Source organism: Numenius arquata, chromosome 18 (genome assembly GCF_964106895.1).
Source record: "Numenius arquata chromosome 18, bNumArq3.hap1.1, whole genome shotgun sequence".
Lineage (NCBI taxonomy): Eukaryota > Metazoa > Chordata > Aves > Charadriiformes > Scolopacidae > Numenius > Numenius arquata.
In genome coordinates this window covers 8,809,927-8,833,082 of record NC_133593.1, presented here as the reverse complement: position 1 = coordinate 8,833,082, position 23,156 = coordinate 8,809,927, and the positions used below count along the sequence as shown (strand labels likewise).

The 23,156-nt window shown below is 47.4% G+C and overlaps 2 protein-coding genes across 4 annotated transcripts in view; both read right to left on the bottom strand.

Annotated features, from left to right (window-relative positions):
* Positions 1 to 697: 697 nt before the first annotated feature.
* LOC141473458 (aldehyde dehydrogenase family 3 member A2-like) lies at positions 698 to 8,435 on the bottom strand. Of its 2 annotated transcripts, none has more exons than XM_074160965.1 (10): positions 8,274 to 8,435; positions 7,664 to 7,895; positions 7,471 to 7,556; positions 6,387 to 6,595; positions 6,141 to 6,258; positions 5,880 to 6,021; positions 5,536 to 5,702; positions 4,929 to 5,028; positions 3,904 to 4,139; positions 698 to 2,453 (listed from the first exon to the last, which is right to left on the bottom strand). In XM_074160965.1, exons 1-10 carry the CDS (start codon positions 8,433 to 8,435, stop codon positions 2,439 to 2,441), a joined length of 1,467 nt encoding a protein of 488 aa, XP_074017066.1. In that variant the 3' UTR covers positions 698 to 2,438. The 2 variants fall into 2 exon arrangements, with proteins under 2 accessions (XP_074017066.1, XP_074017065.1); XM_074160964.1 differs by lacking the exon at positions 698 to 2,453 and adding an exon at positions 2,815 to 2,895.
* Positions 8,436 to 13,770: 5,335 nt separating this feature from the next.
* ULK2 (unc-51 like autophagy activating kinase 2) overlaps positions 13,771 to 23,156 on the bottom strand; it is a 40,565-nt gene continuing 31,179 nt past the window's right edge. For both annotated transcript variants that reach the window (XM_074160429.1, XM_074160430.1), the window contains 10 exons: positions 22,844 to 23,130; positions 22,527 to 22,720; positions 21,900 to 22,009; positions 20,926 to 21,078; positions 19,957 to 20,165; positions 18,466 to 18,644; positions 17,412 to 17,530; positions 16,839 to 16,996; positions 15,805 to 15,940; positions 13,771 to 15,599 (listed from right to left, as the gene is read on the bottom strand). In XM_074160429.1, coding sequence (XP_074016530.1) covers positions 15,532 to 15,599; positions 15,805 to 15,940; positions 16,839 to 16,996; positions 17,412 to 17,530; positions 18,466 to 18,644; positions 19,957 to 20,165; positions 20,926 to 21,078; positions 21,900 to 22,009; positions 22,527 to 22,720; positions 22,844 to 23,130 — 1,613 coding nt within the window. In that variant the 3' untranslated portion in view covers positions 13,771 to 15,531. The remainder of the gene's footprint in view (positions 15,600 to 15,804; positions 15,941 to 16,838; positions 16,997 to 17,411; positions 17,531 to 18,465; positions 18,645 to 19,956; positions 20,166 to 20,925; positions 21,079 to 21,899; positions 22,010 to 22,526; positions 22,721 to 22,843; positions 23,131 to 23,156) is intronic.

The window sequence follows — 23,156 nt, the reverse complement described above, 5'->3', positions numbered from 1 at the left end:
AAGAAAAAAAGAAAGTTACCTTCAGAGCAGCTTCTCTCTCCACCAGTCTCCCACAGCAAGTGCAAGCTGGCGCAAGCCCTTCCCCTGACACAGCTCGGAGCGATCTCTCCTCCTCCCACGAGGGGAGAGCTGGCCCGGGCCCAGGGCTCTCGCTAGATACAAGATGCCCTTTACTCAGATATGTCCTCACCCTGTGAATACGCAAGCCCTGGATGGCTGCGCTCTGCCGGGGCAGTGACTCAGCCGCCCATGCCGGATTGCGAGAGGGCACGTGGCTTTGCCCACGTTGGGGGCACGAGGCCGGGGGAGCGCTTTCACGTGTGGCAGCAGCCGTGGGGAGCCAAGGAACGCAGCCCACGCTATCATCCGGATCTGAGCAAACCCCGACCGGGCAGCGCCCGCAGGTGGGAGGCCGTCAGGGGGATGGATCTGCACAGGACAGGAGGAAAAACCGTCCAGCTCCTCCACAGCTCCCGGCACCGCCTCACCGCACGCCCTCCCTGCCTCCTCTTCCCTGCCAGAGCTCCGGTGGGTTCCATCCCCATGAACAGGGAGGTCATCGCGCTGGGGACCTGTGCTGTGGCAGAGGCACCTCGCAACACGCGTGTGACCTTCGGCCAACAGAGCCGGGAGCGCCCAGAGGACAGGCAGGATTCCCCAGCAGACTGCAGGGACTTACCACGCTCGGTTTATTATTGAAATTCTCAGTGTTTATTTAGTACTTGCAAAATATATTAAAAAGGCTTAGGCACATGGATTTTCACCAGACATGAAGAAATCCCACCTATTGCACAGTAAATATAATTTTCTACTCTATAGTGAGTAATTGCATTTAATAATACTTTTAAAATGTACCTTGTTTAAACATTAATATTTCTAAGGTCCTTTCACCTTAAATTTCTCCAGCATCCTCTCCCCAAGCTAGAACAAGCCCCATATGATTTCCTAGTGCAAGATTACAGCAGACCCAAGAAGCTCAAACACAAAGGAGTACACACTCTTTTCAGTAATTGTTTTCTCTCAGAGGAATCTGACCGGGAACGGGTTTGTACTGGTTTTGGCTGGGATGGAGTTAATTTTAATCGTAGGCGCTAAGTTTCTTCATACTAGGATGGTGCAGTGCTTTGGATTTGTGACCAGAACAGTGTCGGTGACACACCCCTGGTTTAGTTGTGCCAAACACCGCTCACACGGCATCGAGGTCTCCGTTTGTCACTGCCCCACCAGCGCGTAGGCTGAGGATGGGGGACAAGAAGCAGGGAGGGGACACGGCCGGGAGAGGTGACCCCAGCTAACCACAGGGATATTCCAGACCATATGACGTTGTGCTCAGTGATAAAAGCTAGGGGGAAAGAAGAGGGAGGTGGGGGGACATTGGGAGTTATGGCATCTGTCTTCAAGTCACTGCTACATGTGATGGAGCCCTGCCTTCCTGGGGATGGCTGAACATCTGCCTGCTGAGGGGAAGTAGTGAATTCATTCCTTTATTTGCTTGCTTGCACGCCCAAGTTTCACTTTACCGATTAAACTTTATCTCAACCTACAAGTTTTCCCCTTTTACCCTCCTGATTTTCTTCCTCTTCCCACTGGGGGGAGTGCATGAGTGGCTGCGCAGGGCTTGGGTGCCCACCTGGGCTGACCCACAATAGGGTACTCTGCGATTCCCTCTTCTCTAAAACAGGCCTGAAACTTCTTTTGTGTGAGCACATACCCTTATCAGCAAAATATAGGCGGTGCAGGTATCACCTTTGTCATTTTCTAGCTGCCAAATAATCCTTACAGGCACACGATGCAACCCAGAACCCCAAAAAATGGAGTCAGCCTGCACCTCCTGACCAATTGTGGACGATTCTGGCTCATAGGGATCCACGAATATTTCACCTCAATTTAACAGCAAAGGGACCTCACTAGGTTTATTCATAACCATCCCTGTTGGTAAAAACCATCAGCCAGCACAGCCTGTCTCAGACTCGTCACCAAGAGGGTGGTGTTTCAGAGCACAACAGAAGACAGCACATCCCAAAAACCGCAGGGAAAACACACGAAAACCCAATCGCAGCTGAAACTTCAGCTCCTGTTTGTCACTGGAGGAAGGTAAGAGGTCTGGTGCAAGACACAGTGTGTGTGGCCCTGGAAGCAGCGCTCTGCAGGGCATGGGGTGGAGGTAGGGACTGGTATTTCTTGCTCTGCAGTCCTCCTTTTGAGAGCTTGTACCCACTGGTCCCTCTGTTTGCAGCACGGTTTTTTAGTAAACAGGAGTCTGAGCCTTCTCTTGGTTAGTGCCTCTCTAAGGCTACTCTGTGTGTGTGACAGCTCACTGAAATAACCCAGTAGAAAAGGAAAAAAAAAAAAAAAAAAAAAAAGACTTCTCAGCTTAAGGAAACAGACACAAAGGGAGCTCTCAGAGTGTGACTTGCACACGGCGCTTTCTCCTTTCTTCAGTAGTAAACCATCTGTGAAAGCAAAACACAACGCCAATGTCCTGTCAAGGGTTTGCTGGAAAAAAAACCAACTTGCTTTCTAGAACAGCCTGAAGCAAAGCTCCTTCACTCAGGGTGACTTCCCCAGCGCCCAGCTCGCCTGCCTCCTGCCCCTCAGCATGCACTGACTGGTTATCCTGGATGCTCTACGAGCTCTGAGCACTTCCAGGGAAAGCACTGCTCTCTGGCTCCAGGTGGAACCTTCTGCAAGCCCCACAGTCACTACTCTAACAAGGCTTTGCCCAGTCTCAAATCACAGGTCTACACACAGGAGAAGAAAAAGGCTCCTACCTCACTGTGACAGCCACAGGAGTGCTCTGAGACCTGCTCCTCCTTACCACTCACTGAGCCAGCCCAGCCTCTGAACAGCCAGCACAATCAAGAGGGCTTTTCTCTTCAGCACAGACTGGTGATTCTGAGAAAACCCAAATGGTTTCAAGATGCTGTGAGTTTTCCCCTCTTCGCTGAGAGGCATTCACCTAGACAGGGCCCGCCTCCCTGGCTGGTGCTTCAAGACCTGAGCCAGTTGTTGGCTCTTACACCTCCTCCTGGACTCAGATAAGCAGTCAGGTTATCTCCCCAGCTTGCTGGGCTCCTGCATGTCTCCTTGCAGCAATAACCACACGGAGCAGACTGAAGGGCAGAGTCTGACCCACCCTGCCACCTCCTGTCCCCTCCGTGGCTGCCTCCTTAAGCCTACTAAACCCCCAGGATGCACAGTTGAGCTTTTCAAGGAGCAGCCAGTGCAGGCACATATAGTGCCTGGTCCACCAGCCACGAAGAACCACCAGCAATCACACTTGAAGCTTTAGATATTACTTCTCCACCTCAGGAGGCACCTCGAGTCATCCAGCCAGCACCAGCAGGCTTCTGCCTCTTGCAGAGAGGGGAGGACATCCCACCCTTCTGCACTACCAAGCCGGAAAGAGGGGAGGAAATGGAAATAATTGAGCTACGGGTCAGATGGGGTCTGCAACTGGCTGAGGAACAAGAGTTCGCTGTAGCCCTTGGCGTTAGGACACAGACTCCCTTCCCCAGGGCCCTGCAGTACAAAACCGCAGCCAGCTGGACCAGGCTGTGGAGCAGTTCACAACTGCTGCTGAAGGAAGCCCATGAATCAAAATCTCTCTAGAGACCTGTCCAAAACGTAGCGATCTCTGCCTCTGGAGGGAGCTTCTCATAGGTGTCACCCACCAAGGCACAGCAACAAACAGTAGAGCAGCCTAGGTGACTTCTCTAAGGACATTTCTATTCTGGATAGCACTTGCAAGAGAGATGCACATCTTGATAATTTCCCTCATAAGTCTCAAGACAGAAAAAAATAGCCCAGGCTCTAAGAAAGGACTGCAGTTGCAAAGAAGGAATTTGCAGATCAGGGGAATTGCACATGCACTCATGTAGATGGCAAAGAGTGAAAACTCACCTTTATTACCACCGCTGCCACAATCCCCAGCAGGGCCAAGATGGCCAGTCCCACTCGGCCCTTGTTAAACCGCTTCAAGATGAAGAACTTGGCCCAATCCACCTTCTTCTGGCTGCCAGGTGGGTACCGGAGGTTGTTTGTACCCTCCATCTTCAGGTCCTTGATCAAGCAGGCGCGGCGGTGGGAGAAGGTCTCAAAGCTGTGCTTGCCATGGTAGGCACCCATCCCGCTGTTACCTAAGGGACACAACCCACCCAGGTCACACCACAGGCTCAGCCAGTCAAACCTTTGGCCACTGGAGGCCACCAGCAGGACAAAAAGCATCACAGGAAAATGTCAGTTGTTTGCCAGCTGCAGTGTGTGCTACCTACCCTGCATCTGCCTTGCTGCAGTTTAAAAGCACAACTTCTCCATATTCCTTCAGAGAGGACAACTGTTCCTTCCTCTCTGCAGCACTTCTCAGTCTCTAAGATGTCCCTCTGTACTCCATCCCTCTTCTTCCCCATTCCGTTTTCACTACATACTCTCCAGTACTTCATTGTGTCCCTGTGCGAAGGGTTTCCCGAGGAGCCCTGGAGGATCCACCTCCATTTTCCAATTCCAGGACAGCGTGTGCTGTTCACAGCAGCAGAACACTGTAGGTTCACAGTCAGCTTGTGAGCACTCTAACACCCAAACCCTCTTCTGCAAAGCTCCCATAGGCTGTTCCATACCTTGTTCAATTCTCCACAAACTGAAGTCCTACCCTTAATGCTGCAATTACTTCCCATCACAGCTGATGTTTTTAATGCACCTTTCATGTCTGTCTGCACTAAGTGTTTCAATCTTCCCCAAAACACACCCAAAGGTTTTTCTCTTTAGGACCCTTTCCTAACGTACTCCCCAAATTCATTATTGAGATCTGTTACACAGAGACCTTTTGGCTGTGAGAGGCCCAGGGGCACTTGGACAGAAAACAATTGCTATTGTTCCCTCGGTCACACCTTGCATCAAGTCACAACACTTAAGGAGATCCAGTAACTTACCAACACCACCAAAGGGCAAGGTTGAGAGGAAGAAATGCATGATGACATCATTTCCAGTAACGCCCCCACTGGAAGTCTGAGAGATTACTCTTTTGATTAACTGATGAAAAAAAATAACAAACAGAACATTACAAAAGCCCGGAAGAGACCAGACCATGTGATGGAGACAGACTGCGAGGGGAGCTATGAGCCAACAGGCCATCATATAATTTCCTCTGGCTGGTAACTCCAACGAGCCCTCTCCATGCAACATTAACTCAAAGAAAGTGGGAAAGTTCAGAAGAAGGATGTGAAAGTTGGAAATCTGGGAGCTTGCCTCCCAATATATTAAAAGTAACTAAATTAATCATGAAAGACTTCAAGGCACTAAGGAGGAAATTCAGCCCCTTATCCTTCTATTTCACGAAGTTATGCAAATGCAAAGCAGGAGACTGGGAGCCTCCAGCACGCTCTGGGGACACTCGTGGTCCCCAGCGACACAAACGCTGCAATTCAAAAGCAAAGAGGAGCCAACACAGACCCGGTGGGGAGACGTGCCTGGCACTGGCCACATTCAGCATCAAACTGTGAAGAGTCACATCTGCAGGGGAGCACAGCCCAGACCCACCTTCTTGTCGTTCGAGAAGACATACAGGGCAAGGGGCTTCTCACGACAGTTGATGAACTCAATGGCTTCATCCACGCTCTTCACGGTCAGAATGGGCAGCACCGGTCCAAAGATTTCCTCCTCCATCACCTTTGACTCCGGAGACACGTCAGTGAGGATAGTCGGTGCTGAGACAAACAGGAGGGCAAGAAACAGTGTGAGCAGCACAGAAGACACGGTCCATCACAGGACCTCGTTCTGGGCGTCGCTTGCATTCAACACGCATCAAGGGAGCCACAGACACAAGCACAGCCCTCAAAAGGCACACACCACCACCGCCCCTCCCCAGCAGTTGCAAGAACCACCTATGAAACAGGAGGCCTCATCAGTCTGTCCTCCGTAAGCAATCTTTTGCCCTTCCAGCAGGCCCACGATCCTCTTGAAGTGACGCTTGTTGATGATCCTTTCATAATCCGGAGATGACTTCACGTCTTCCCCATAGAATTCCTGCCAAGGGGCACAGCAGAACCAAAGCCCTCAGCCACAGCTCCAGGGCTGCCGTCACAAAACTCAGACCTGGGCTGCAACGGGGACAACTCCCACAGCACGAGGAACTCCACACTCACCTGCAGAGTTGCCTTGATGTTCTCCACCACTTTGCTCTGGATGGACGGGTCACAGAGGATGTAGTCTGGGGCGATGCAGGTTTGCCCACAGTTCATGTACTTCCCCCATGTTATCCGCCTGCAGGAGAAAGGGAGATGGTTTCTCCACGGTCAGTCCCTTCCAGACCACACAGCCCAGTCAATCATGCCTGAGTGATACCCATAGTCTTGGGACAATGGCCCACTGAGGGCTTACAACAGCCTGACCTGCAGGCAACGGCCAGGTCACAGTCCTTGTCGATGTAGCAGGGGCTCTTCCCACCCAGCTCCAGGGTGACAGGCGTCAGGTGCTTGGCGGCCGCTGCCATCACAATTTTGCCCACTGCGGAGCTGCCGGTGTAGAGGATGTGATCGAACCTCTGGGTCAGCAGCTCTGTTGTCTCAGGTACTCCTCCAGTGACCACGGGGTACAGCTCCTGCAGGGCCAACAAGAGCCTTACCATTACCTTGGTTGAAAGCAAATATATCAAGGCAGGAGCTCTGCATGGGCAGACTCGCTTATGAGCTACATTAGGATCTGGACAAAGGATGGCAGTTACAGAGACAAGCTCTGCTCCTTCCCCTGAAATGAGGTCTCACCTGCAGTATTGTGCCACATGAACTAAAAGAAATGAAAGTTGAGGCCAGGACTGAGTCAGGCTGTGTACCTACTCTCCCATATTAAGACCAAGAGCACATATAACTGCTGAATTCTCCCGAGGGCTGTCTCCTTCTGCAGCTCTCACCCCTCGCATAGAGAAAGCACTAACTGCCGAGAGGAAACTGCACAGTGGGGCCCTGCTGTCAGAGCAACAGCCTCTGCGACAGCGCAATGGATGTCAGAACTGCCAAACAAGTGGAGGAAAAAAACCTCTCTCTATGAGCATGGTTCAAAAGGACAAGAAAACCCGGGACATATTGCTACTGAGCAAATGGCACCCAATTCTCAGGAAGAGCCAGGCACAGCCAGCATCCAATGCAAACTTGTGCTTACCCAGAGACAACCCCAGCACAGTGTCTGAGAGCAATTATTGCGGTGAGAATTACACACACACCTCTTTACATGGTCGTGAATGTCAAAAAAGCTGTCAGGTTGCAGCAACCTTATGTAGGCACATTAAATTACCAAACTCAGGAGGAATATGTCAATGTGTCTCTGTACTCTAAGAGCAATTCAACCCTTTCTATATATCCTGCTTATGCTCCTTTGGAGAGTGTGGGCAACCGATCTGACTCTAATCTACAGGAACCATTCAAAAGCATGACAGATATCTCCTCGAGACAATTATGCCAGGCACGGGGCCACACTCACCCGGTCAAGGTACTGGGGGAGGAGATCAGCCACCAGCCGAGCCGTGTTCTCACTGATCTCCGATGGCTTCACCACCACGGCATTGCCTACAACATAAATGCAGCATGGACACTGAGCCATTGCGCTCCTCTCCTGCCTCCTGCAGCACCCACCCACAGCCCCGGGAAGGATAGGGGCTGTGGCGGGTCCCCACCTGCTGCAATGGCCCCGATCAAAGGCTGCATGACCAGAACAAAGGGGTAGTTCCAGGCCCCGATGATCAGCACCACCCCCAGCGGCTCGGGACAGATGTACGCCTCGTCCCGCATCGTCAGTAGGTTCTTCTTCACAGGCTGTGGGGCTGCCCAGGACGGCAGCTTGTCCATGGCCAGGGCCAGCTCCCCCAGCACACCCAGGATCTCATGGCTGTACGCATTGGGTCCACTCTGCAACGACAGAGAGCTTGGGGAGGGGATGGCAAAGCATCCAGGGAAGCAAGGTAAATTCTGCTGGCTTAAAGTGTCTGCCAGGGCAGTTACTGGTAGTGCTGCCTCAAAGGATCCCTGAGCAAAGATAGTCAGCTCGGGTGCATGGGGCTCAGCGTGCAGAAGCCAAAACCTGACAGCCAGGACTTGCCTCAGACTAGCTCCTTCTTAGGAACAGTGGCAGCAAACCTTGGCAAGCTACAGTGAGAGCTGGGACCACAGGAGACATCAGCTAAAGCCATCTGGCAAGGCAAAGGCAGTCCTTGACCTTCCCTCTGTCCCTTCAGGGTTGACCGCCATCCATGCATGCCTCATAGGAGAAACCCCCCCGACCCAGACCTTGTGTAGATCCGCCTTGATGGCCGCCAGGATCTCCTTCTCCTTCTCCTGCACCATCCGCTCCAAGGCCTTCAACTGCTGCAGCCGGAACTCCAGCGAACGGCACCGGCCCGAGTTGAAGGCGGCTCTCGCCCGCCCGACGACCTGCTTCATCTTCTCCATGGCTGCTCAGCGCTGCGGGGAGAGAGCGGCAGGACCCACCTCACTGTGGGGCCTCCCTCCCACGGATGGAAACCGACTTCTCCCGCAGGCTTTGGGCACCCTCTCAAGCCACCAGCTGCCATCCCACCTCCCCAGCTGGAGGGCTGAGAGCCGCTACCCTTCGGTACTAATTCTACCGTAACTTTCTGAAATCTTAAGTAATTTGTGATTTAGAAAAGTCTGAAAAGGAGCACCGGGAGCAAACGCCGGTCCAAGAGCACGGGAGACCCGCAGGGGACGGAAGGGCAGGGGCGGGGGGGCAGCCTTTCCCCGCAGCCCGGCACCGAGCACCACCCACCAAGGTCACGGCGAGCGCCGGGCGGCCCCTCCGAGGAACCCCAGCCACCGGGCTGAGGTGCCGCCTCCCCGACCGCGGGCCCCCCGTGCCTCGCCGGGAAGGGCCCCGCCGCCCCCCGGGCCCCGCCGCCCTTCCCGCTCGCCTCAGCCGCTTCCGCCTTCCTCTCACGTGACGGCACCGCCCTCTCCCCTCCCTCCCCCCGCCAAGCGGAATGGGACAGGCCGCGGGGCTTCCTCCCCCCCCCCCCCCTCCGCACCCCCCGGGCGGGAGCGGAATGGAAGCGGCCGGCCCGGTGCGGCGGCCCCGGTGGGAGCGGAGGGCGGCGGGCTGGGGAAGAGGAGAGAGAAAGAGCAGAGCGGGGCGAAGAACGCGAGGCGGGCACGGCCCCCGGGGAGCGGCGGTACCGTGATTCCCGCCGTCTGGAATGGCGCCTTCCCTCTTCTCGGCGCCGGCTGGAGAGGGGCCGCCGGTCCCGCCGTGGGCTCCCCCGGGAGCTGCCTGGGTCTGGCGGCCAGCGGAGCCCGGCCGGTTGTGAAACGGTGGCAGAGAGCCGCTCGGGAAGGGAGGGAGGGGGACAAAGTCCCGCTCGGGGCTCCTTTATCGAAGGAGGGCAAATGCCACCGGGAGTTTGGCCCCTCGGTTTTTCCCGGCAGGAACTCACCGATCTTTTGGCCGGCGAAGGGGATGGCGGTGCCCGACCAGCAGCCTCCCGCGGCACTGGGAGGGAGGGAGAGACGGGGAAAACTGGGCAGCAAGTGCCAAAAACGCAGGGGGTGTTTTGTAGGAGGCAACGCAAGCGATGGGAAGAACTGGGCCAGGACAGTGGAATTAACCTTGATACAGCCCTGGCGTGGGAAACAAGCCAAAAAAAAAAAAAAAAAAAAAGCAGGGAAAGGAGCTGAGACAAGGCTGGGCTCATTCCTGTTAAAAATAGTCCTGCCCCAACTTGTTCTAAGAAATGCAAAGGGGATTATTTGAGAATTATTCCCGTTTGTGACCTTCCGAGGGCCGTACATTTATTGCTAACGCTCCTCTGCCAAAATGATGCCCATCGAAAGCCCTGCCCGCCACACACCTCTGCCACACACAGGGCCGGCAGCCGGGTGCTCGTGCCCAGGAGACGAGACTATCTTGGAACACACATTCTCCCCCAAATTTCATGACATTTCCCCAGACCAGTGTGGCTCTGGGAGGCTGCGCTTGAGCCACGGCTCCCCCCCAGACACAAACCCTGGCTTTCCTGAACTCTGTTGGCTTCCGTGACAACTCCCGGGCTGCAGCTGAGCCAGCACGTGAACAATTTCACAAATTATTGCACAAATCTGGGCAGTGAACAGTCTGCCGTGGAAAAGAATGACAAGAGGAGCTGCCAATACTTGCGTGCAGGTGGCAACCTGTGAAAGAAAAACAGGCTTGACAAAGCCCTTGCACTGCCATACGTGAAAAAGAGCCCAGTTTGCATTCATGGAAAAGTGGGAATTTTCCTGGCAGGAGCATTACTTGATGCGAACGCGCTGTCCTTGATCCTGTTCGCATCACCCAGGCAGGGCAGGCTGGAGCTCCGTCCAGGCACCGCGCTGTCTGAAGGTCCAAGGAAAATTAGATAAGGAGTTAATGCTGTGGCAATCAAGAGTAAAAATCTTTGAGCTGTCAGCGTGGAGCACTGCATTGTGCCTGGGGAAACGGTGCTGCAGTGCATCCTCCGCAGGCAGCACCCACCGAGCGATGTCTGCAGGAGCAGGGAAATGTTATTTACCTGCATTTTCCAGAGCGGCCATTCTCCAGAGTCTGTAGAATTCTCACCATTTCACCCGAGGTTTTTTCGTGCCACAGCAGTGCTGCTTGTGCTTGGTGTCACACGCAGGAGGCAAACGTCCCAGTTCATCCCAGTGGCTGGTACTGTGCCACGCTTTCGCAGAAACCTGGTCTTAAGACTCCTCGGTATTCGCAGAAATGAGACAGCAGCAGTGTGCTGCATCCTGGGAAACGGTCCCTTTCGGTTCTCATCAGGGACATCTTTTAGCCAATTATGGACAGGAGACAAGGCTGAGGGCGTTTTAAGCATTGCAAAATATCACTTGAGTCTCCCTGGAGCGGCTGGGCGAGACACGTGGATTTCAGGGAAGGGTGGGATCTTGAGTGAGATTGAAGAATACCCCTGCCGGCGCCCGGTGAAACGCACGGTCTGCGGCACGCTCCCCACGCCTAGGAGCTGACAGGATTTTCTATTTTTATTCAGTCACTAAGAAACAATGAAGGAAACTATTTATGGGGAAAGTAACTGAACTCCAGAGGAACTGGGAGGTAAGCAGTGCTGGGAGTGCTCTAATCCCCAGGGCCAGACTTACAGCAGCAAGAGATGCTTTATGGAGAGGCTGAGCTTGAGACTCCCCTCTCCCCCCCGTTCCTCACAGCCCCTTGCTCTCGCTCCCCCCTTGCAGTCCGTTTTAGCGAGACACCAGTGAGCCAGGCCCCTGCCCTGCTGTTCCTTGCCCTGCTCACAAAAGCATTCATCCAGCAGAGCCTGGGGAAGGACTTTGGTTTAGAAAATAAGCTGTGCTGTGTTTGGTTTCAAGAGTCCACCAAATGGCACAGCTGATCAATAAGCGTTTCTTTAGCTCCCGCACTGCGCTCACAGAGCTTACAAGTTTTTAGCTAGGCTGACAGTCCTCAATTTCTGCTGAAATGTCTGCCTAGCCTTGAGTTCTAAGTGTTTTCTAAAAGTCACACAATGCAGCCAGCAGCACAAGATGGGCAGATACAGAAGCCCAAACAGCACTCAATCATAAAAGCGGGTACAGAAGATTAACAACAGGGAGAGATTTTTGAAAAACCTGCAAGAATAAATGCAGCTCAGTTCATTTATGGCATCACTTGTTTTGAAAGCTGTGGCTGATCTCACATTTGCAAGAACAAGATACTGCGTAGCACAGAGCCCTGGTCTGTGGGCTGCATTGTAGACATAGCTGGGGCCATGGAAAATGTGCAAGGGACACAAAGAGACAATGAAAATGATTGGCACAAAGACTGCAACAAGACTCAACAGCACCACTGGCATTTAGTTTGCTTTCAGCTCAAGAGGAGCGGGGAGCCTGCCACATACAAAAGCCTATTGAAAAGGTGTTTGTCCCAAGAAACAGTGCCAAGACTTAGTTAGACTGGGCTCCAGCTGACTTAAAGACCTTAAGAGAGAGGTTACTGAGCTCTTCCCTCATCCGCAGAAAGGAGGAGCTGCGTGGCCACAGCCAGGGCTACGGCTCGGGTTGGACAGGGAAGTTCAGCATAAAAGGAGATTTGCTTGAAGACTTAAAAGCATCCTGGACAGTCAAAATAACAGTGGCAAGCAGAGATCTGAGCAGACAAAAAAGTCAAAAGATCAAAAAGAAAAAAAAAAAAAAACCAAACCACAAAAAAATAGGAGAGGAAGCAGGAGTCAAAAAGGAGGCAGGTCACAAGCCAGCCTATCGGAATTTCAAAGCCCCAAGCAGCTTTGAAAGCAGCAGTATCCACCTTTACTCACTCTAGGTGGAAAAAAAGCAAGCTTCCCTTTTTGGTGCAGCTGGGCTGTGCACTGAACAGTGTTGTGACAGCAGATCACAACAACAGCCGCTGTACCCAGAGGTGACAACAGTAATACCACCTTGATGCTGCCGTACGAGAAAGCAGCAAGAACTATGTAGAACCTCGCAGTCCCAGGCACAACTCACACCTCTCAACTGAAAAATGCCTCTCAGAGTATCTTAGTTACGGGTTAAATTAATGAGATTCCATCTTCTCTATCAGAGGATGGGCTCAGAGTTCAACTTCTTATAAATATCAGCAAATGTCAGAATCAAAGTATGGTTTTGATTCCTCAGTTGACATTACACACTATGGAGAAAGTAGAACAAGTACAGAACATGGTGCTCTTGGGTAGATGCTGGAGAGCTGAACTAGAAAAGCAGCACATCAAATACCTCCTTTCAAGTTCTATCTTTCAAAAGGCTGAAAAAAAGTAAAAAAGAAAAAAAAAGTATTTGGTAGAAACAAGCACCTGCTGTTTGGCGCAGAGAGCTGAAGACAGAGGACAGCTTCAGGATCTTTGTGGAATGAGTTTATGCAGAAAGACAGGCCATGAACATTGGTCTCCTCCTCCTGAAAACAGCAAACAAGAATAGCCCTTTTCTTCTCCTCCTGTTTGTGCAGCTGTAGTCTTGCTGGCAAGAGTGGAAGGAGAATGAGCTTGAACCCTGAGGAAAAAAAGAAAACCAACAAAAAACAGTGAGTTCCTGGGAAAAGCAGCCTATCTCCTAGACTCATACACTAAGGCTTTTGCTTTGTTCCTAGATTCGTGTTCAGACATATCATTAGCATTCCCTGCTCACTCCTTCCTCATCCTCTTTCATTGTTACGTGCCAGTCACAAGCATAGGGGCTTCTTTTAAAGAATAAATCAGGAAAAAATTGATAGTACAACTAAGAAATATACCAGCCAGCACAGCACACCTCAGCTGGGGAGAAGATATTAGCTCCAAGGGGGACAAAACCTGTTTTTCCATAAAGTTTGGGTAGAAATTGTAACATACTGCCAATTTTTGTCAATTAGCTCTGTATATGCTGTTCTGGCAGCCCAGACAGCTCCTCTTTGCTGGAGGCAACAAATAAGCACCTTGTTGGAAGAACATACAGCTGTTACCCAGGAACCTACTTAGCATATTTGTTTTCAAATCCAAGTTTTTTTTAAAAAAAAAATAATTAAAAAAAAACAAAGCAGGGTAAATTGTTTTCCTAAAGCAACTGAAAACAAACTCGGGAACACTTTGTGCCAGAGCTATCCAGAGATAACCAACTCAGTCGAGTTGCCCCATCCTGCCCCAGTGGCACGTCCAGCTGCTGAGATGAGCCTCTCTTGACCCAAGCAGGGAACATTCAGCAACTTGTTTCACCAGCCAAATACAGACCGTTTCTTTGAAGTTAACACCGTTGGCCTTTGGTTACAGAGACACAGAAACTCGCTTTTACCATAGAAACACTTCTAGTGTCAGTATTTATTTTTACCTTAATATACATTTATACAGGCCATAATAAAAAGGCTATTACGCAACAGTTCAGTGAGTTATTACCTAGTTTCAAGAATAATGCATGCAATTACAAAGGAGAGGTAGAAACACCGTATTAAAGACCTAAAAATACAAACATTATATAAACAAACACTTTCAAATTAACTGTTGGAATTTCATACAGATAAATAAGGTAAAAAGTACATTACTCTGTCAAAGTAAAAGGAAACACATGGTTATCCGAACACTGAAACAATATTTTGATGTGTAAGCCCTGTACAACTTTGTCAAATAGTTCAGACCACTGTGTTTAAGAGGATTAAAATGATTTTGTCCTGGAGAATGGTTTATTCAAGTATTCAAGCAGTTGAGTAACAAAAAAAAGTCCCAAAAATAAAGTATAGGAACCATTTCCAGAGAAGCTGATCTGCCTAAATACTTTGCAAATCGGTGTCCTGGTGATCTCATGGGATGCTTGAAATGATAATGCCTATAAGGCTAAATGAAGCTTCCCACCTCTCCCCCTAAATGCACACAAAATAATCCTGATTTTTCACACACTGTATGTAGATATTCTACATCAACTTATCAGCATCTCAAACCCCAACATTATTTTCTGGTTTTGCATGGTTCCTTGTGCAGAACCTTTCAGCTTACAGTATTTATTGTAATACTGCCCAAGAAACAAACTACAGCGAACTGTCATTACACCCCTAGAGACTGCAGGCATTAATGCACATATCGCATGCACAACAAAAGATGCAACCGAATCTATATAAAAAGCAAACAACCAGCAACTCAACATTGCTATTACTGAGAAAGTCCAGAGCAGTAGTTACTCAAGTATTAGACAAATAGGTATAAAATGGAAAGGTTCACATGAATACAAGTTTTTACAGTTTGTTTGAAAGTCTTCTAGAAGCTACATTTGAAATTCTGAAAAGAATTTTTATGTACACTGAAATGAAATTCAGCCAAGTCCATTGTGCCTTCTTTCTCTATTTTTTTTTTTATATAGTTCTTCAAAAATGAATATACAGTTGCTTTAGTAAATTAGTGCAAAACAAAATATTTTGGAAGAAGATCATCGAATTGTATCCACATCAGCTGAAAACCCACTGGGGATTTTGCACAGATGGAGCGCAATTTCTTCCATTACCATCTCTTCCTCGTGTCAAAGAGCTTTTTCTCGCCATCCCTTCATACGACAAGCTGAGCCATGTTTACAACACGAGCCAGCTCAGCCCCGAAAGCTTCAAACAGCACTTGCACATGGTTAGGGTTTCCCCAAATTCACTCTGCCACATTTTACTGACAACTTAAAAATATTTTTTCATGAACTTCTGAGGGAATCTTCTGAGGGAAATGTCTTTTTGTACCTGATGCAGAAGGATCCACTCTCTATAAACCTCATGAGGAAAAAAACACCCTGATCATTCAAGTCAAAGCACACGTACAAGGATCAGTTTGAAATGTGAAGAGAGATTCTTTTAAATTCTGTTGTTAGGAAGAAAAAGGAGCTGCTGGATCGGTAAGGCAAGTGTACTTTTGGAATTTCTCCTCTTTGAATATGCTGCTGTTTCTTTGGTAGTCACCACAGAAATGTAAGAATCATCTTCCACGTGGGGCAGAACAAGGACAACAATTAAGCTGTAGTGAAAAAAGTGCAGTATCACTGATGTGGTCCCTTATGTTCACACCATCTGGTCCTCAGGATATTCCTACTGCTCATATACAGCCACTGTGCTATAGCAAAGTGCGGAAAGCCTTCGCTCGATGCTAGATTTATCTGAAAACAGATAGAGGTAAAATAGGTGAGGAGTTCAGTATTATTTTATAATGCATTAATCATAGAATCATAGAACGGTTTGGGTTGGAAGGGACCTTAAAGATCATCTTGTTCCAACCCCCCTTCCACGGGCAGGGACACCACCCACTACACCAGGTTAATTCCATGTAATTTTCAGTATTCTCATTATTCAACATAAACTTACACTTGTGTACATTTTCTATATCTGCAGGATCTTGCAGGATTTTAGTCAGTCCTTCCAGCAGCAAGGCTGCTTTGTGGTATCGATATGTAATATCTTCAGTTTGCTGAAACATCTCATCCAGAGCTGCCGACTGAACCTGGAATCATTCAGGAGATTCAGTTACATGAACTGCATTAGGCAAGTAATGAAATGAAAAACTCAAAATTAATGATATAAAAGTGTCATTAAGAAACTATTTTTGACCCTTAATTTAGTTGATCTGGTTTTATAACTGTAAGCAACGAAACAAAGTCTGAGAGAATACAGTGCCTGTGCTGTATTAACTGAGGATATTCTGCACATATAAGCTATAAAAGCACTTTTTTTATCTTTTGTGTTTACATGTGTTACAACAACATATGAATAAATATGCTTGCTCTTATACCTACAATCTCTTGCAAAGAAGACAAATTAATTATGCATGACTACACTATTATGAGGGTTAAGCAGAGTATTTGCCAGCATCTTGTGCGACACCTACATTAAAAAGACTTCCTTCTCATCAAAAAAGCCATTAAGTTTCCCGAATGGTTACTGCATCTGCTCCGTGGCAGACAGAAAGTTTATCAATTACATGAAAATGCTTCCACATGTTTACTATCATTTTTGCTTTGTGTGGACAGGCTGATGTTCCTCCAATTGAAGTGGCAGATTGATGAAGCTACTTCTGTTGCTCCTATGCTTTAGTAAGCTTTACTGGATGAGACTTCAGCGCCCAGGGCTGCGTGGCTTCAGAGTTCATTTCCCTGTGTTTATGTACCAAATGTGCTGATGTAGGGGAAACATCCCTGAGGAACAGCATCTGCCAGGAACTTTAGCCACAGTTAAGGCAGGGCAGGAAAGAGAATGAAAGACTAACAAAAATACCATGAACAGAATTCTGGAAACATACATTCTGTTTTCTGGTTATTTAGAAGAGATAGGAATCAATTCCTTCAAGGGAAGGAAGCAATTCATCTCAATGTCCTATCGTTTAGGTGAAAGGAGTGACTTACCATTTCTACAGCACAGCTGTAGATGAGTTTCTCTGCAGTTACACTGTTGATTTCATCAATGAACCTTTGCTTGTCTGAAAAGAAACGGTTCAACTTTTCCGTCAATTTCTTGCACATGCCGATACAGAATTTGTATCTCTCATTGAGGCTTTTCACAACTGGAAGAAAGTTAAGAAGAAATTAAAAACAAACAAACAAAAAAACCCCAACCAAACAAGACAAAACCAAACCAAAAAAACCACCAACCAACCAAAACACCCCACACAACCAAACAATATAACCTAAGTTTAGCTCTTCCCAGCACTAGCAAAGTCTGTTTAAACTTCTGCTTTTAATGTTTACTTACTCTGCCACTTCTGTGAATTAAGTATATATCAAAAAATTTCCATTTCAAGTTAATAACTGCCCATTTCTTAACGGTTTCTACCTGTATCTTTGTTTACTCTCAGAATTGTGCAAGTGTACATATCTACAATGCTCTTGTACAGAAGAAAACAAATAAATGTTGCAACTTCAGCTTTTTGAGTGATGTATCAGCAAAGAAAATTCACAAACCAAGCAAACTGCACCTACCTTGCTTAACAGCAGTGGATGGGTTCAGTTTCCCCGATTTGACCTGTGCTTTGGCAAGATGCAGAGAAGATGCGAGTAACTGGGCGGCTTTCATGTACAACACCAGCTGCTCTACTTGTCTAGGGAGGGGAAGGGAAAAAAAAAAAAAAGCAGTTATGTATCAGAACACCTTTCTTGAACACTTTCAAGCCACGGGCAGACACCACTTTCTATTCACAACCCTACGCAGGACCCAGCAGCAGCAGCAAAGGAAGACAGATGTTTAAAATGCAACTCCACCCCTCCCTTCCCTTCACAAACACTGTGTCACGGGTTGAGAGCACATCTGCTCGTAGGAGCTGCAGCAGCAAATACAAACTGCTTTAATGCAGACATTTTAAAAAGGAACACTTATTTGTGGGGACTAAGTGCCCGAGGTCAACGTCTTACCACAAGCGACTGGGTGTACTTTCTCTTAAGAGTCATTTCCTATGCCCCTGGAATTCTCAGTTGTGAAAAGCAAACACTTTGATGGGTACTTTTTTTGTTGGTTTTTTTTTTCTGTTTTTTTTTCAGGAAGAAGGCAGGAAGTGGAACTGCCCTTTCCCACCACTCCAAATTTCTCATATTTCTCCTTGTTTTTGATTTTGGGCTGATTGTTTCCACTGAAAAAAAGCCTAATTTGGACACTCCTTCCCCCTACCCAATCTCCACCTCAGCGCTACTGCTTCAGCCTGGCCCACAGGAACAGATGAGGGCTGAGATCTGACAGAAGCTGGTGCACATATTTCCAAGGTTAGAACTACACTGCTGACTCTCAAGCCTGAACTCCTCACCACTCTCCCCAACTTGCATAGCAGTCCAAAAAACACTGTCCTTTTATTTGCCTGCTAGCAAACTCTGTCTCTCTGTCCTTAGCTCTTTCTGATCTGTCGTCAGCTGTTAAAAACTTACTCCTATAAAAGATTCTATACAGGAAAACAATTACTCCCAACAAAAAGAGCACAGTTTGAATGCGTTTTTGAAGTGTTCAATATTCACTAATTCTCTTGATACTGTTTGACCGCATACTTACCCCCATTCTTTGCTTAGCTGGCTGATCTGATCAACAACTATGCTCTCTTGGATTTGGTACAGCGACACTGCAGAAGTGCACAGGTCTGGGTTTCCTCCTCGTACTGCTGTCAGATCCAGAACGCATTCTGTAAATGTCAGCATCATGTTTAGATGACGCAGTGTATCTGTATGTTCTCTCTGTCAGAGGGAAAGACGACAACAATTTAACCATTATAAGCCCCACGGCAAACAAGTACACTTAAAACTCTTGCTAATCATTTGAGGATTTCTTGGTACGTCAATTCTATACAGAAATCACATTGTAGTAGAGCCAGCACTAGGGACTGCAGAACCAAACGGGTCCAAACAGATCAACAGGTATTAACTTGTTCTCTCTTCATTAACGATTTTGAGATACACTAGCTTATACTTAAGTGTCTTTCAACAAAGCCAAAGGAATTGGGACATGGAGTTCTATGTTTGTTGAAACCTGAGCAACTAAAGGAATCACAAGTGGGACATATTACTTGTTATTATATTATCAGCAACCCAAAAGTATGCTCGGCACTTGTGTAAGAAGCCAGGAGGAACATTTGGCTTTTATTATATAACAGACTTGATACCTACAAGAGAACCCATCTAAAGCTTCACACTTAGGTGCTTCACTCTAATTTACACTTAGATCTAGAATTATTTTGTGTTAAAAGGCGGCTGTTGCCAAAGTTTACAATTTAAACTAAACACCTTCAATTGGAGCTAACAACTCACTGCTTCTTGGTGACTAAAACAGACACTACATGCATAGCCTCTGCTCAAAAAAAAAGTTAGCCTTCGAAATTAATCAAACATATCTCAGCAATATTTATCATTTTTTTCATCAGTAATGCAGGTTTCAATAGAGTTTAAACTCTATCTGTGGGAAGAATACAGTGTACTGTCAAACATTCATGTTCTAACATATAGATTCAATCAATAGGGATCCAAACACCTTCCAGCAAGATGTGACTGAGAAAACAGAACAGCAATCTGTCTTGAGAAATTTACAGTCCAAGGATAGCATTCCGGTGAAAGACCACCCCAATTTGTGTTTTTAAAGTGTCACTCCTCCACACATTTTTAAAAAAATATAGGACACTCTTCCCACAAGTAGGATTTAATGTCATCCAGTGACTGTGAAGAAGCAGTTAAAAACAATGCCCAGAGGGACATTGCTACTGTCAGCACCCACACCCAGAGACTTGGCATTAAAACAGAGGCCTCTGTGGAAGGCTCTGGTGAACAAAAGCAGTCATGCTCCTTTCGTTACCTATTCAAATACATGAAATGCCAGGAATAGCTACCAGAGAGAAACTGGCAGCAATCGATACAGGAATATTTTCAAAATCTTAACAAGGAATATGTGAGATAGTGAAGAGGAAACTATGAAGTGCACTGAGCAGTCCTGTTTTCACCATGTCTCTGTTTTAGCAGCATTATACATTATAAAACATTAAATTATTTTTTTCTATACCTCCATTAAAGTTTCCTCAGGCAATTCGGGAGCTTCAAAAGTGATAAAGCCCTCTAAGCTGGGAGGCGAAGTACCATAAGGCATGTACTTCAGACTCGGAGCTGCCTCGGCTCCCGGAGGAGAAGAACCCATATAAATACCAGGAGGAGAGCCCATATATACACGGCCACTAGTAGAGCAGAGAGACCCTCCAGAACTGTTTGATCCAACTACAAGAAAAATAACACACACATTCAGTCTAATAGGTTGTTCCATCTCGCAGCGCTGGGGCTGCGGATGATAGCAAATGATAAATCAGTAGTCATCACAGATTCACTCTTGGGAGGCTCTCCTCATCGTTCCTTGCATCACTCTGTAGAGAATGCCAAGGCTACACCGTAACGAACAGTGACGATTCGTAACACAGACTCTGGGAATTGGATGACAAGGATTCCAAGGCAGAGAGTCCAACTGTACAGACCAAAGGTTGTGCTATGGTTCACAAAAACACACTGCTGCGGACTCCCGCTCATCCTGAGCGGATGAAGGCCTCTACCTTGACATCTTTGATATTTGGCAAAATAGCCGACACATGCCGAAACGCAGTCAGCTCACAGCCCTTGTGTGTTGCTCCTGGTACAATGCACAGCAGCAGGCAAAAATACAGAATCAGAAACTTAACTTTTCCTCTCCACCTTTGTCATAGAGATCTATTATATACTCCCTGCGGTGGAGTAAAGCTGTGTTACACAGGAGGTTACACACTGCTGTATGATAAATCTGTGCCTCTGTCTCTCTCTCTAGGAGAGAAAAGGCAGAAGTTGTCCGATATTAATCTCTACTTTACAGAGCACTTTTACTGTATGGCCTAGAGGACCTACTGTGCAAGGCAGTAACCAGGTTACTGGCCCAAAAAGTGAAAAGGCAAGGCCTAGGGCAAGCCCAAATACTGCATTTGAGAACAGTCCACAGTGGTCAGGGAAGTCTTACCTGAGGTGGTTCTTGTTCTGAGGACCATATGGGTGCAGGTAGGAGGGGTGGCACTGCTTGGAGGGGACCCAACAGTAAACATGACAGCCCGAGAACTCGCCCCACTTGCCATGGAAGGAGGTGCCATTGCAATTCCATAGGCCCCTGCTGGAGCTGGAAGAGAAAATTTCAGCAAGTTAGTCCCTATTACATATAATCATACCAATAAGTAATTACATGCAGCAAATTGGAGCACTGCAACACAACATGCTTTGATGTAGACCCAAGACTTGAACTAGTGAGAAGTTCTGTCAGCCAACAAAACAAGCTAAGTGGACGGCCTTGGTGAGACACAAAAAGAATGAAGACACAGTCTTCATATACCTTTTTACTTTCAATCTCTCCCTGCTCTACCCTCACCTAGAAAATAGCAACAGAGGCTCTCTCTGAAAGCCTGAGGATGACACCAGTCCTGCACCAAAAGATACTACAGAAAAATTCTCCAGGCACACCATGGCAGGTCTGGAGGCTGAAGACCAGCCCTGTCTGCAGAACTCCTTCCATTTGCTCAAAAGCAAGGTGAGAACTCCTGGTGGCCACTTGTAGCAAGGGACAAGCTTGGGGAGGGAGGAGAGAAAAAAATGACCCAGAATTACATAAAGTGGCTTCCATATGAAAGCGAGGTGGAATTAGGAAATGAAACAGCCACAAATGTTGTATAAAAATAAAACCAAACCCCTCAAGCCAGTATAGGCAGATGAGATATTTCTGTGTTTAGCACAGAAATAGATATTTTCCTGTCTCAGTTCTTTTTAAAGCTATGCTAAAGAAATGGAACATATCCCCTTCAAAGATTAAAAAAAAAGCCTTCTGTACTGAGGCTAAAAATTGTCAGAACCAATTATCAAAGTTGGAAGCAGAACTGTATCTAGTTGGCACTCCATAAAAAAAACTAGCACATAAAGACAGCCAGGATGTACCAAGCTGTTCCTTACCTGTATCCATGGGTCGCTCTGTATTGAGGCTGTCTGTACTGCCTTGGTACAACTGGCCACCAAGGGTAGTCTTTACCTGTTGATCTGAGAGCTTCCCAGTACTAACAGACCTAGACAGAAAAACATATGACTTCACAACAACGTTCTTCAGTAAGATCTTCCTATCTAACTTGCAACTAAGGAAGACTTTCAGATTCTTGTTATTTCTTACAGAGAATTCTTCAACAAAACTACAGAAAGTCTAGAAATCTCACTGTTCATCACGGACCTAACTGAAACAGAGCTAACATAAAAATAAACAGACCTTTTTGTCTTAAAAATTTATATTGTAAGTTTTGTCATATAGATTCTCAAGCAAAACTGAACAGGCTTCAGAGAGGCAATGAAATTCCATATTCAGATAATCAAAACAAAAGGGAACTAGATAGCAACACAAAGCACTTCAGGAAGTCCATGCTATATTTATACACAGTACAAAATGTTCTTGTCGTATACACCAAACCTCAGCATCTCCTCACAGCCCATTTTTTGCATGCTCTTCCCCTCCAAGTTGCTGTGCGCAACGTACATTCTTCTGCCAAGTTCCCTACCCAGCTTTACAGGTTATAAATACTGCAAAATGCCTACCTGCCGAATGTAGTTTTACTGTGATGTTCTCCTGCCTGCTTTTCACCTCCTTGGGTCGAGTGGAAATGTGTGAAATCCCTTGGGTCAGCGATGTCTTTAGGCTGCAACAGGGTATCTACCGTGCCCTGGCGATTCGCCAGGGCCAGCAAGTTCGAGGATGCTTGAGTTTTAGGTATTTTGAAAGGAGCTGTTGCCTTTAAGAATCAAGGCCAAGAACATAGAAAAAACAAAGTTAGAACTTCAAAATATTCTCAGGAATGGTTTCAGGTGGTGTGTTACCACTTCACATTTTATTGACAGTGGCAAACTTAACAAACCTTAGTAGGAGAGCCAATGATGGTTGGTAATGGAGTTTTGAACAGCCAGTCTGAACTTCTAGGTGACGATCCCATATGTTTGGTAGGTGATGTTCCCAGGCTACCTGGCCTACTTGGTTGTGGAGAATGACCGTATCCATACCCAGCATAGGATGGGCACACCGGGTCTGAATGCTGCTTTCTGAGCTTCTGCTTGTTTTGGTAAATATCTGTGAGAGTAGGAGCACTCTGCAACCTCGCTCCCATCAAAAGCGACTGTGGAGACTGAGATGGTGGTATCGGAGAACCTGTGAGGATGAAAAACAATAAGGTA

Excerpts from the sequence above, each read along its gene's own strand:
- LOC141473458 (XM_074160964.1), bottom strand. The coding sequence starts at position 8,435 with ATGGAGAAGATGAAGCAGGTCGTCGGGCGGGCGAGAGCCGCCTTCAAC. Across the intron at positions 6,022-6,140 it reads ACATCAAGGCAACTCTGCAG|GAATTCTATGGGGAAGACGT; the intron begins GTGAGTGTGGAG and ends GCCCCTTGGCAG. Across the intron at positions 2,896-3,903 it reads TGGCAGCGGTGGTAATAAAG|AATCACCAGTCTGTGCTGAA; the intron begins GTGAGTTTTCAC and ends GGGTTTTCTCAG.